General features: G+C 37.0%; 1 protein-coding gene across 1 annotated transcript in view; it reads left to right on the top strand.

Moving 5' to 3' along the window:
* tncb (tenascin Cb) overlaps positions 1–13211 on the top strand; it is a 56850-nt gene that overhangs the window by 42297 nt on the left and 1342 nt on the right. Inside the window, exons 12-22 of the mRNA XM_051669425.1 lie at positions 131–403; positions 1298–1420; positions 2806–2949; positions 3696–3815; positions 4089–4232; positions 4532–4662; positions 5207–5339; positions 5920–6071; positions 6443–6539; positions 6650–6811; positions 12910–13073. Of these exons, the coding sequence (XP_051525385.1) occupies positions 131–403; positions 1298–1420; positions 2806–2949; positions 3696–3815; positions 4089–4232; positions 4532–4662; positions 5207–5339; positions 5920–6071; positions 6443–6539; positions 6650–6811; positions 12910–13073 (1643 nt within the window). The remainder of the gene's footprint in view (positions 1–130; positions 404–1297; positions 1421–2805; positions 2950–3695; positions 3816–4088; positions 4233–4531; positions 4663–5206; positions 5340–5919; positions 6072–6442; positions 6540–6649; positions 6812–12909; positions 13074–13211) is intronic.

Below are 13211 nucleotides of genomic sequence, written 5' to 3'. Positions count from 1 at the left end.
TAAGACAGCATTGTTTGATACTTCTGGAGGCAAAATCATGTGTTTTGGGAATGAAGAATCAACCAAAATGATACTAGATGGTCATGTAACCTCTTCTAAATACGAACAACTTTTTTATTTTATCAATCAGAGGCTGAACCTGAAGTGGAGCATCTGTTGGTCACGGACATCACACCACACAGTTTTCAACTGGCATGGACAGCCCCGGAAAACATATTTGATACATTCGCTATCAAAGTCGCTGATTCTAATGGACTTGACCAACCTCACCACCTCAAAGTATCCGGAGACAGAAGAACAGAAGTGGTTACAGGTCTTAAGGAAGATACAGAGTATGAAATCAAGCTCTTTGGGATCATTTTGGAACGAAAATTCCAGCCCATTTTGGCTATAGCCCGAACAGGTATTTGGATTTTAAAGAAAAGCTGGTGGAAGAAGCACAAACTGACACCCACTTTCATTGTTTGCACATTATAACAAGTTAACATGTCAGCACTATTTTTACATAGTTTGCAAATGTTCTGATAGATAATATGACAACTTTAAGCTCCCAAACAAAGCCTTGAGTCTGAAGTAAATGTGTGTCTTGACCCCATGATCACAGCTTAACAGCCTTTCCCTGGTAGCCCTCCTCCAACTTCACCTTTTCCATTTATCCATTGCCTAAAACTTTCCCATACTTAACAAAATCATAACATCACCCATTAGAGTCAAGAGACTCTCTCATGAACAGCAAGGGTTGCATCCAAGTCTTTCTTCTCTCATGTACCAATCATACTCTTCTCGTCTTTTTTCTGTGTGAATCGAGGGTTTTATTTACAGAGCCAAACAAACTATTTTGTGTATTTGTCCTGATTGCGTGCCAGTCTCTGGCAATCTTCCTCTATACCAGCGGGCTTTACTTTCCACTTGCGTCTGATGCTGGCATGTCACACTATTCTGTCTCTGTTCTTGGGGCAAGTTAATCTTCCTGCATCTGTCACGCAAGATTCTGACATCCAGCACTGAAAAATAGCTTTAAGGCCATAGTCTTTGTCTGTGTGTCTTTTGTCAGTAGTTGCACAGTGGATTGTCCTCATTCTTATTATTTTTGATGCTTCTATTTGTTCAGCAGGATAAATGGTGTAGTTCAAAAAGTTTCTTTACAATTAACTGTACTTTCTTTTTCTTACACTCTTTAATTACTGTGAAGCTAAAAAGAAAGCTTATCCCCATAAGCTTTCTTTTTAGCTAAGACCAGCTCCAAATGTATTTCTCAAACACTGTTATGTTTCCTCTTTGTGTTATTTCCACCAAGGTCTGGGTACACCCAAGGGGATACACTTTTCGGACGTGACTGACACATCAGCTACTGTTCACTGGACTATGCCCCATACCCAAGTAGACAGCTACCGGGTCAGCTATGTACCAATTCAGGGTGGTAAGTAACATGTGGTCATTATGGTTTTGGGTAGTAATAGATTACATGTAATCTGGATTATGTAATCAGATTACAAAATTAAGTACTTGTAATTAGGTTAAATTACATTGTAAAGTACTTTTAATCAGATTAAATTTAATTTGATGGATTACATGATTACAGATTAACCAGGCAAAGGCAGTGAGTACATAATTAATTGTTCCCTTTCATTTTTCTTCTTTTAAGTATTTTTCATTTTTAATTCTAAATCAGCATACAGCTGATATACATTTCGTAAGTCTTAAATTATGTATTGAATTGCATTCCACACATAAATGTCGTTCCAATTGCATTAGTGCAGTCAAGTTAGTTTTATTTTAGCTAATTGCTTTTGTACTTGACTTAAAAAATTTACATGAATGCTCTTTGCTTTTATGTGTGTGTGTGTGTGTGTGTGTGTGTGTGTGTGTGTGTGATGTTAATTCACAAATATAACTGGTCTTATCTGTTAACACACATGGATGGTGTTTGTAATGCCAAAATTGCTGGAGAAAGAACATTTTAAATTATTTTTTTATTTCACTCAGAAAAAGACAACACACACAAAACATGCATATTCTTATATTTTAATCAAATAAGTATGTTTTCTGTAATGCATTTAAGCAACATTGTCAAAAAAGCTTATCCAACTCAAATGCATGTGACATCAAATTAACAAGAATTAGGTAAAAAAGTAATCCAAAAGCAATCAGATCCAATTACCTTTAAATGTAATCCAAGAGATGTTACTGACTACAATTATTTGTCATGTAATTTGTAATCAGTACCAGACAAAAATTCAGAAGTAATCTACCCATCACTGCTTAATATGCTGTTTATACCCTAGTACTATTTATAGCTGTTTTGGAGTTAATTTATCAGTGTTGATCTAGAAATTAAAACTAAATCATCGTCTTCTTCCTTTATATTCCGAGTTAATTTCTTCCAAGTCATCATTCTTCAGAAAGTGGGTCTTTGTACAATGTTGTTTTCTGAACATTTGGATGGTTGCCTTTTGACAAATCATAATGTTATTTGTACTTCCTCAGTTTATGATTTCCATAAACACATCTTATGCAATAGATTGCATAAGTCTTGCAGGAAATTCTCTTAGACTGCAGTCTGGACATAATACATTTACAGAATCCAAAAGATGTTTCATAATGTCATTTTGGCCTCTCATTGATCTGTTCAGGTTTTTAGATCAGACGCTTTCTAAGTTATGGGAATCATCAAAGGAGAGCATTTTTGAGTATTGCAATAGCAATTAATCACAGCTGGCAGCCAATACTGCCCTCTTGTGACAAAAATTAAATTTCCAACTGCGTTCTTATTGTCCATGTTATTTTATCTGTCTCCCCCTGCAGGCAGCCCCATGACACTGCAAGTAGATGGAGGAGAGTCTCGAGCCATGCTGCCTAATCTGACCCCTGGAGTGTCTTACCAGGTCACGGTCATTGCTGTAAAGGGCTTGGAGGAGAGTGAGCCAGGATCTGACAGAGTTGCAACAGGTACAGCTTTTTCTAATATTATTATAATCTCACTAATTGCACATTTTTAATAAAGGAAACTCATTCTTAAGTCAGGGCTTTTCAAACTTTTAGATGCCAACTCCTAGGACCCTTCCTTAAATATAAACTTCAGTAATATTATAAAGAAAACTTGTTTTCAAAAACAAAATAAAAGGCAATTATAATGCCTTTATAATGTTAAGCATATTTAATTAACTTAACATGACAGCCTGAAAATGGCATTTTGTAAACATCATACTTTTTTCTCTAAAATATTCTGCAGACCCCCTTGCACCTCCATAGACATGTTAGAAAACCCCTGGAACAGGAAAGGAGATAGAGCTTCATATGTTATTATATGATTATAGTTATAATTCAAATACTTTATTTTTTATTTTGTAAAGCAACTTATTCTGTATTTTGAGGGACATTTGACATTGTTTTTATTAAGATGCTTGAGAGGGGATGATATTAGGAAATGGTCCAACTTAAACTCATGTTGCCCATATGAGCCACAAAGCTCAATGTGAAGAAGCATGTGCACTTACCACTATACCATGGATGGCACCAACATATAGTGAGATTAGACTGATTTGCAATAAGCTTGTCTACAGTATATAGTTTATATAAGTATTATTTGGAAGTTTGCTTTCCTGTCTGGCGTAAGTCTAGAAATCGACTCCACATTGTCTCTCAGTGGTGGTCTTGATTCTTTCATCTCACTGTGTGTATCTGTTGGCCCCCAGCCCTGGATAAGCCACAAGGTTTGACAGCAGTCAACATCACCAACACTGAGGCTCTGCTGCTGTGGCAGCCTTCCATCGCTACTGTGGACGGTTATGTCATCACTTACAGTGCAGACACTGGTAACTCAGCCCAAACTGTTGTTAATTATTCTTGAGTGAAGGATATTAGGGAGTTTTCCTTGGCATTTTTCCTTTGGCTTGCTCACTGGAGGCATTAGAGCAGTATTTCCTGTAAAACTGCTTTGAAACAATATGTACTTTGAAATGTGCTAAACAAATAATATTCTGAAACTGTTTCATGCACTACTGAGAGACGATAAAGCAAACAGTAATGAAAATCCAAACTGAAAGTTTAACAGCACAGCAGTGAGTCTTGTTTGTTTTCTATCTCAGTGGCTCCATTGATGGAAAGGGTGTCAGGGAACACTGTGGAGTTTGAGATGAGCTCTCTCATACCTGCCACCCAATACACAGTAAAAGTTTATGCAGTCAGAGAGGCAGCAAAGAGTGCTGCAACCTCCACAGAGTTCACCACAGGTAAGGTCAACGCTCACTCACCCTTGCATACAAATACAAGAACACCTCCGTAAACTCATCCAGAGAACCTTTTAGGCAAGAAGAGCTGCAGATCCGTCTGACATCTGTTCCTCTTGGGACAAAAACAGACATGATCAACAAGAGATCATAACACATACTTTAAGCATAACAAGAAAATGACTAGCAAATAGAGAGGATACTTTCTTGTGTGTTGCCAATCAACAATGCATGCTTGTGCAATTTGTATTATATCTACTATATAGAAAGCCAACTAAATAATTGAATGCCCTCTGCCACAGATGTTGATGCCCCCCAGAACCTGGCAGCCAGTAATATACAAACAGAAAGTGCAATGTTGACATGGACACCACCAAGAGCAGACATCAGTGGGTATATCCTCAGCTTTGAGTCTGCTGATGGCGTTGTGAGGGTGAGTGGACCACCTGACCACATAATAAAGCATTAAGCCATTAGAGGTCATGCAATACAGTGAGTAAACCACAGGTAAGGGGTGGTTTTTGGCATGATGTGAAGCAGATGATGTTACGCAGAAAGATAGGAACTGACAGCCTCAGTCAACATTCCCTTTCAAAGCATCTTTTTTTTCCATACAGTGAAAGTGAATGGTGACTTTCATTCTGCCTAACATCTCCTTTTGTGTTCTCTGGAAGAAAGTCTATGGGTTTTTAACAACATGAAGTTGAGTAAATGATTAAATAATTTTAATTTGTAGGTTAACTGTCCATTTGATATAGAATGTGTGGTCAAAGGTGTGTGTTTATTGCCATCTAACAGCAGTTTTGAATGCTGCTAATTCAAATTAAAAAAGTTGAAACTATCAGTTCATTTGGGTCTGAAAAATCGGAGCTTGATATTTCTCTAGTTTTGATTTCCAACACTGTCCAGTATTTCAATGTCAGTAGAGTGCAGTGTATTGAAAACTGTGTGTGTCTGGTTTTCTTTTCATGGTTCAGGAGGTCGTCCTTAGCCCCACAGCAACATATTACAGCATGTCCCAGCTGACTGCCTCCACTGAGTACACAGTCAAACTGCAGGCCATTGCTGGACCAAAGAGAAGTAGAATCATCTCAACAGTCTTCACCACCAGTGAGCCAATAACCTTTACCTTATTGTGTCAGTAACAGACATAAACCGTGTTGGGTATATCCGATTACAAAGTAATTAGTTACTGTAATCTAATTATTTTTAGTCAAAAAAGTAATGTAACACATTACATTTTAAATTCTTGTAATCAGATAAGTTACTGACTTTCAATTAAATGAATTCCCTTTAAGTGCATTCCTTGCGCTAAAATAATATGTACTGTATAAAACATTTAAAATATGAATTCATATGTACATCTGTTAGTGTTTCTACGACATCTGAAGGGTGTGCAACAATGAATGAGGAAATATAGACATTTTGAATTTGAGCAGAAAACCAAAAACTTTTCTAGGAGAAGTGATTTAGAAAGTAACTTAACTACTTTTTAGATGACATAATCAGTAAAGTAATCTGATTAAATTTTTAAAGAAGTAATTAGTAATTTGTTGTGGATTACTTTTTTTGAGTAATTTACCCAACTCTGGACATAAAGTGAAATCAAAGATTTTTGTTTACTCTTAAATAGTTACTCACTCAATAAAATCAACAAGGTCAAACTCTTCTTTTTCTTTCTCTGTCAAAGTTGGAGTGCTGTACAAGCATCCTAAAGACTGCTCACAGGTTCTGTTGAATGGAGATGCAACTTCGGGCTTGTACACTATTTACCTGCGTGGAGATGAGAATCAGCCCCTGCAGGTCTACTGTGATATGACCACTGACGGAGGAGGCTGGATCGTGAGTAACTCACTCTCAAATGAGAGAATTACATGCAAGATAATTTACTGATCCCAGAGGGGATTTTTAAATTCTGTCATTTACTCACCCTCTTGTTGTTCCAAACCTGTATAGCATTCTTTATTCCGTGAAGCACAAAAGGAAATATTAGGTAGAATGTCAGTCTGTCACCATTCACTTTCATTGTTTGGAGAAAAGATGCAATGAAGTTAATGGTGACTAAGACTAACATGCTTCCTAACATCTCCTTTTTTGTTCAACAACATGAGGGTGAGTAAATGATGACATAATTTCCTTTTTTTAGTGAAACATAGCAAAACACATTTTCTCATACACAAGAGTCACTGTAATACTGTGGTGCTTGTATGCAGGTGTTTGTTAGACGGCAGAGTGGTAAAGTGGAGTTTTTCAGAAACTGGAAGAACTACACTACAGGCTTTGGTGACCTGAATGATGAATTCTGGCTGGGTATGTGAACACATATCAAACTGCCCTAGAAAGTAGAGAGGCACAAAAGTATAGTGAAATGAGACATTTTGAGCATGTTGGTCTGCAAATCTCATTGCCTGTGTCTGCAGGTCTCTCTAACCTTCACAAGATCACCTCCTCTGGGCAGTATGAGTTGCGTGTGGACCTCAAAGATAAGAATGACTCTGCGTATGCACAGTATGACAAATTTTCAATCTCTGAACCACGCAGTCGCTACAAAGTCCATGTTGGAGGATACAGTGGCATGGCAGGTAATGTCTTTAAATATTTATTATATAATATTAATATATATTTATTAAGGCTGTCGATTTAACATGTTAATTCTGTGTGATAAATTATATGAAAAATAATGTGTTAAAAAATTAACTTAATTAATCATGCCACCGTAATTAGGAATTTTCCTACCAAAGGAGCAGTTTAAGCTCAAAGTGCCATCTGCGTGTTTCTGCGAGTCTAAGTCAGCAGGGGGCAGTAAGTGCAGCTCCAGCTGACAGTGCAGAGTGCAGGGGTCTCACGACGTGTTTTTTCAAACTACATTTAACTTGATACATTGAGCAAAAAATGAGACCCAAGTGGGACAGCTGTGAATTTTCCATTTCCCTTTTTCCCTTGCTGCCTATTTAGTGAGTGACTTAACCTACAATGAGCTGTCTGTCTGCACTGGTTTCAGAACAGTTTGAAATGCACCTTATTTTCATCCTATCTCCATATAAAGCCTCTGAAAGCAAATATTTTCAGCTTTTGGATGAATCCATTGCTTCTCAATTTGATAGTGCACAGGATAATATAGTATTTCTCAGGGAAAAAATGTGCTAAAGTACACATTAGTGTACATTGTGTTTAGCAGCATGACGTTTTGAGATAAATCACTCAAATTTTAAAAATGGCTATCAGAGGGCTGGACGATAAAACAATCTTGATATTTATTGCGATAAAAAATACACAATATCGATGATAAGCTTTTGAGTAATTTTCTATATTAAGCTTGTATTCATCTAGACCAGGGGCCCCCCAGTGGGCATTCAAAGTATGCCAGGGGGCGCTGAGAGCAAATTAGAAGAGAAGGGGACGTTAGGTTACAAATGGGCAGTGGTGGGCCGTGCATTTACAGTCTAGGCCTTCAGTGTGATTCACGCCATTAAGAAAACACGGTTTCACAATGAATAAAACACTCTATGCCTTTGGGCATCATACATTATGTCGCAGCTAACTAGTAATACCAATTGACATTTTAAAAACTTGTCCACGCACGAAAGCCAGAACTTGAAATGACACTTAATGCTCAAGCAAGCCTAATTTTAACTGCAGCATGACTGTTTTGTGAAATGAACGTCTCCCGAACAGACATTCAAAAATCATAATTTTTCATATGAATCTACCAAGGAGGTCTATAATACCTATAATATTTGTGATTTAAATGTTGCTTGCAATCAATTTAGTTTCGTCAGGGTACACGGTTATGCTGCGTTCCATTCAAGTTGGATGTGGGATATTCCTACTTGATATCTCTGACCATAAATGCATTCCATTTCCCGATATTCGGAAGATGACGTTTAAGGAAACAAAACTGCAACGCTCCTGTTAGCTTAGCAGGGGTTTGATTCTCATTAGAGATGTCTCCTAGCAACCCAACTGATAAACAATGCTGCAGCGCTAGCATTTGTGCTTCAGGTGTACGATTATCAAAAGAGATTATAATGTTTTATACACCTGTTTCTGCAGACGTTTGTTAAACAAGCTTTAATATCATGTAATGTGGAAACAAACTCATTTATCAATATTACTTAATAAAGTGAATGTTTATCAATTACTTTGTATATCTCCCTGAGTGTCGACATGTTTGTGTGACATCATGCACCTGCATCTCGGTGAAATCGGTGTTGAGAATTTCTGCACGAGCCTACAAGTTGTAATTCTGACTTCAAGATGCATTCCATTGTACTTTTCCTAGTAGGAAGTTGTAAAATCCGACTTACCGAGTTGAATGGAATGCAGCACTACTTTTCAAAACTTGATCCAACACTGAATGCTCCAGCAGCCTTATTTACACTTAGAAAACTCCTAATGTTGGTATAACAATGCAAAAAGCACTTACCAATTTACTTGAAGTGAAAATCAGTCCTCCTTTCCTGTTTAATAAATGAAGCAATCACATGGTCATGCAGAACATCTCCTGTTTTTAAATCCATAAGGATCTCTTTCTCAACAGCAATACCAGCAGTGATGACAGCCAACTCGTCAGACAGCTTGATCTTACGCTTTTCACTCTTGAATTACATACATCACTTAAAGCGTGATTGCATCACTCAAGGCATAGCTAGAAGGCCTCAACCGGAACATATCCTAAAGATCAAACCCACCAAGAACAAATAAATCAATCTGATTGGCTGATGATTCTGACAATCTGACTTTAGTTGCCCATTCATTTGCACTGCTGAGGGATTCTGAAGAAATTCTGAAGGCCTGACGGAGCTCAGACTCACACGCTGCTTCAGCATAAGGCATGCGATTTGTGAAACAGTTGTCACACTTTGCTTGTAAGCATCAAGGAATAAATTCTGACTGGATAAACTTTGTTTTTCTCTATTTGTTTGTAGATTAATTAAGAGTGGAAAGCGATTAAAAATACATAGGCAAAAAGGTGATTGAGAATGAAATTATGAAAAATATTTATTTATTTGGCATGTTAGGCCAGCAGAGAAGGCTTTGCTGGCCCTGAGAATTCGCAACTGCAAATGGGGGGCGTTTATCAGTCATGTTAATCAAATCTATCGACAAGTGCCTGTTTACATTAAAATGTTTATTTAGACTCCATTATACGGGTTGTACCGCGGTTCATCTGATTCTGGAGACTAGTGACGCATCTGAAGTATCTGGTTTAGCCGTGTCAAATAGACAGGCGAAGTCACAACCTCCGCTAATGCACCTGTATGGCAACTGAAGTAAGGGAATGAAGTAGGAGGGCGTTCATCAAAAAAAGGTTGAGAGCCACTGATCTACACGATCAGGTGCGTTTCGCTAAAAATGCAAGCAGTTCGGCTTTCCCAGATTGTATAGTTGCTAACGTTTTCTTTTTTTTCTCCCCTTTTCTCCCCAATTTGGAATGCCCATTTCCCCATGCGCTCTTAGTCCTCATGGTGGCGTAGTGACTCGCCTCAATCTGGGTGGTGGAGGACGAATCTCAGTTGCCTCTACGTCTGAGACTGTCAATCCGTGCATCTTATCACTTGGCTTGTTGAGTGTGTTACCATGGAGACGTAGCATGTGTGGAGGCTCACGCTATTCTCCGTGGCATCCACGCACAACTCACCACGCACCCCACCGAGAGCGAGAACCACACATTATAGCGACCACGAGGAGGTTACCCCATGTGACTCTACCCTCTCTAGCAACCGGGCCAATTTGGTTACTTAGGAGACCTGGCTGGAGTCACTCAGCATGTTCTGGATTCGAACTCACGACTCCAGGGGTGGTAGTCAGCGTCAGTACTCGCTGAGCTACCCAGGCCCCGAAGTTGCTAACTGCCTTGCTAACTATTAGGCTACACCAGTCACTGTGGTCCGACTCCAGGTCCAAACCCTGGATTGATTCCATCCGGACCACAAGACATCATGATGACAGTTGCACCTTCTCATAGACTTTAGTGAGCAGCGCGACAAAACAGTAGTGCTGTGTACACCTGATCCGATCTTTCTGCGCTGTATTCTTGAATATTTTTCTCTAGCACCGAACACGCTTCATTTATGCCCTGTCCCGCTCTGCACATGTTGCCTCTTTTCCCTGCATGTGAGTAGACATGAGGTGCCACATACTGTAAGTTAACGCAGTTCCAGAGTGCCTTTAGACCATAATGTTTTTTCTATCTAAATTTAGCTTTATTAATCAGCATGTTACAAGCCTTTAATAATAAACAAATAGATGTCTGTTCTAATTTTGTGAAATTAATCAGATGTCATCATCTCTGGCATGGATGACAAGGAAAGACAATAAAATTACTAGATAGCCTAGTCTTTCTCACTTTAATGAAAATATAAAAATAGTCCATTCAGACTTTTACATTTTCAAAATTTTCTCTCAGGGAATACCCCTGAACCCCCATACAGTATCTTTCCTCAGTCACGAGGGCTTCTATGCCCCCATACTTGCTATCTGAATGTAACAAAATATAAAAATAATTTGAATGTAAAAATGATATGCTGTAATTAAGCTTCAAAACAAACAGATGATCTTTTAACAATCATATCCAACTGTACTCGATTGATAAACTCTATAAAATATTTTAATATTTTGGTAGAAGATCCCTCAGACACCACTGCTTTGGCTGTCTCTGGGTCCCCAATGCTGTTATGACTATTTTTACTATTTAGGATTTTATTTTTATTTTTTATTTTATTTTCTTCTGCCAACTTGGACATTCAAAAAAATTTGTAATGTGCAAATGTGAATGTATATTGTGATAAATATCCATATTGAATGATATGAAAAAGAATAATGTGATAATATTTTTGGCCATATCGCCAAGCCCTAGCATATCGAATGAAACTAGAGACTCTAATCTTTTAACTCAAACAGGTTTCAATATAAAAACGTTATTAGGTTTCCTACCAGATGTAGTTTTGTTAGTGTTTCTCCCAAAGACAAACTCCACTGTGATTGGCACCATGTCGTTTTGTCACATGACATGTACATGTACATCGAACCTTTAACCATAAATGTGAAAGAAAACCAGTGAAATGCAAAACAATTAAGATGCTCCAAAAGCATCCATCTGATGCATGTGTCAGCGCATCCAGTGATTAAATCTCTTAAATCTACCTTCGACAGATTGATTAACTCAATTGTAAAATGGATCACTGTGGACAATAGGTCAGTGATTGGCTAATGCTTAATGATATGGGGATATAACAAACAATCAGTGCTGGGCAGATTACTTGGGAATTGTAATCAGGTTCTGATTACAAATTACATGACAAAAAAATTTAATCAGTAACATAATCTCATAGATTAAATTTTTTTGGGGTAATCGAATCCGATTACTTTTGGATTTCTTTTGGATAACTTTCAACCTAATTCTATTTTATTTTATGTCACATGCTTTTGAGTAGGATAATCATTTTAATATAAAACTACAAAGAGGAAGAAAATGTATTCAATTCTTTGAACTACTGTGTACCCTGTGGACAGGACCCTTAGAGATGGCATCCACTAGGTCCTTTGAAGCAATTAAGTTCTATGTGTGAGCTACACACCATGGTGAGGTAATAAGAAATAAGACATTTTTAAAAACATATTTAGTTCATTTTAAGAGCATAAAACAATAGAAACATTACATGAATGTTCATCTGTGATACTACTGAGCTTCGGAGTAAGAATATGATGATACTGATATGAAAATGATCAATAAATTATTAAAAATGCATTGCCGTTGATTTATTAATATGTAATCATGTAATATATAAAAACGTAACTGTAGTCCTATTACGTGTATATTAAAATGTAATTTAATCCAATTACAAGTACTTGATTTTCTAATCTGATTAAGTAATCCAGATTACATGTAATCTGTTACTACCCAGCACTGCAAACTATATATTCACTTCTAAGGCCACTTTTTGTATTGTTTAATCAATTCTTTACACGTTTGTCACAATTATGTAAAGTCTTTGAATTACCTGGTATTATTATATTATTATAAATTTGTATTATATTTAGAATTATTTTATAATTATATATTGATTTATCATTATTTGGGGCTTTTTTCAGCACATATTGATATATTCGATTAATACAATTAGTAAATTGGCATATCATGTCATTAATTTGATTTAAAATTTTAATCAATTGACAGCCATAATATTTATTATCGGAGACTATTTAGCATAGATGGGCCATTTCTTTGTAAATTAATGGGAGAAATTGGAACACCTAACAGTCAATGGATGCAATGGAAAGGAAGTCTTGCCTTACAGGTAAAAGAGCGACATCTCCTGTAAATCAACTTGAGAATGCACATTCTCATTAGCTATACAAGATGGGAAAATTGCTTTTTTTTTTTTTGCGTAATCTGAGGTGAAGAAGCACGATTTATGAAAGCAGAGTTGTCAGATTTTACTGCTGATATGAAATATGTTCTTTGATCATAACCTTGACTGACCATTTTTTAGATTATGTTGTTCCCCATTCAAGTAGATAGGATTCAAAAGATGGCCGCCAGTGGACTGACTTGCTAGAAAGACTTATTAAACAGTATTTCTGTGTTTATGTTTGAAATCAACAGTAGACATTCAAATTGATCATTGCTAATTGTTTTATAATCTGATTATTTTGTGATGATTATGCTCTTTTAAAGGTGACTCAATGACTTATCACCATGGCCGTCCATTCTCGACCTATGATCATGATAATGATATAGCTGTCACCAACTGTGCTCTATCCTATAAGGGAGCTTTCTGGTATAAAAACTGTCATCGAGTGAATATTATGGGCCGATATGGAGACAACAGTCACAGCAAAGTAAGATTTTCATATGTGCTTTCTCAACTGTCTAATGCATAATGTATAAACATACAGAACTGGAAAATTTTTGTTTGTAATTCCACTAAGATAATAATGCGATTATGAAATATGTCAAATGATCGGAATGCTATTGGA

The sequence above is a fragment of the Myxocyprinus asiaticus genome, chromosome 3 (genome assembly GCF_019703515.2).
Source record: "Myxocyprinus asiaticus isolate MX2 ecotype Aquarium Trade chromosome 3, UBuf_Myxa_2, whole genome shotgun sequence".
Lineage (NCBI taxonomy): Eukaryota > Metazoa > Chordata > Actinopteri > Cypriniformes > Catostomidae > Myxocyprinus > Myxocyprinus asiaticus.
This window is presented reverse-complemented; position numbering and strand designations above follow the sequence as displayed.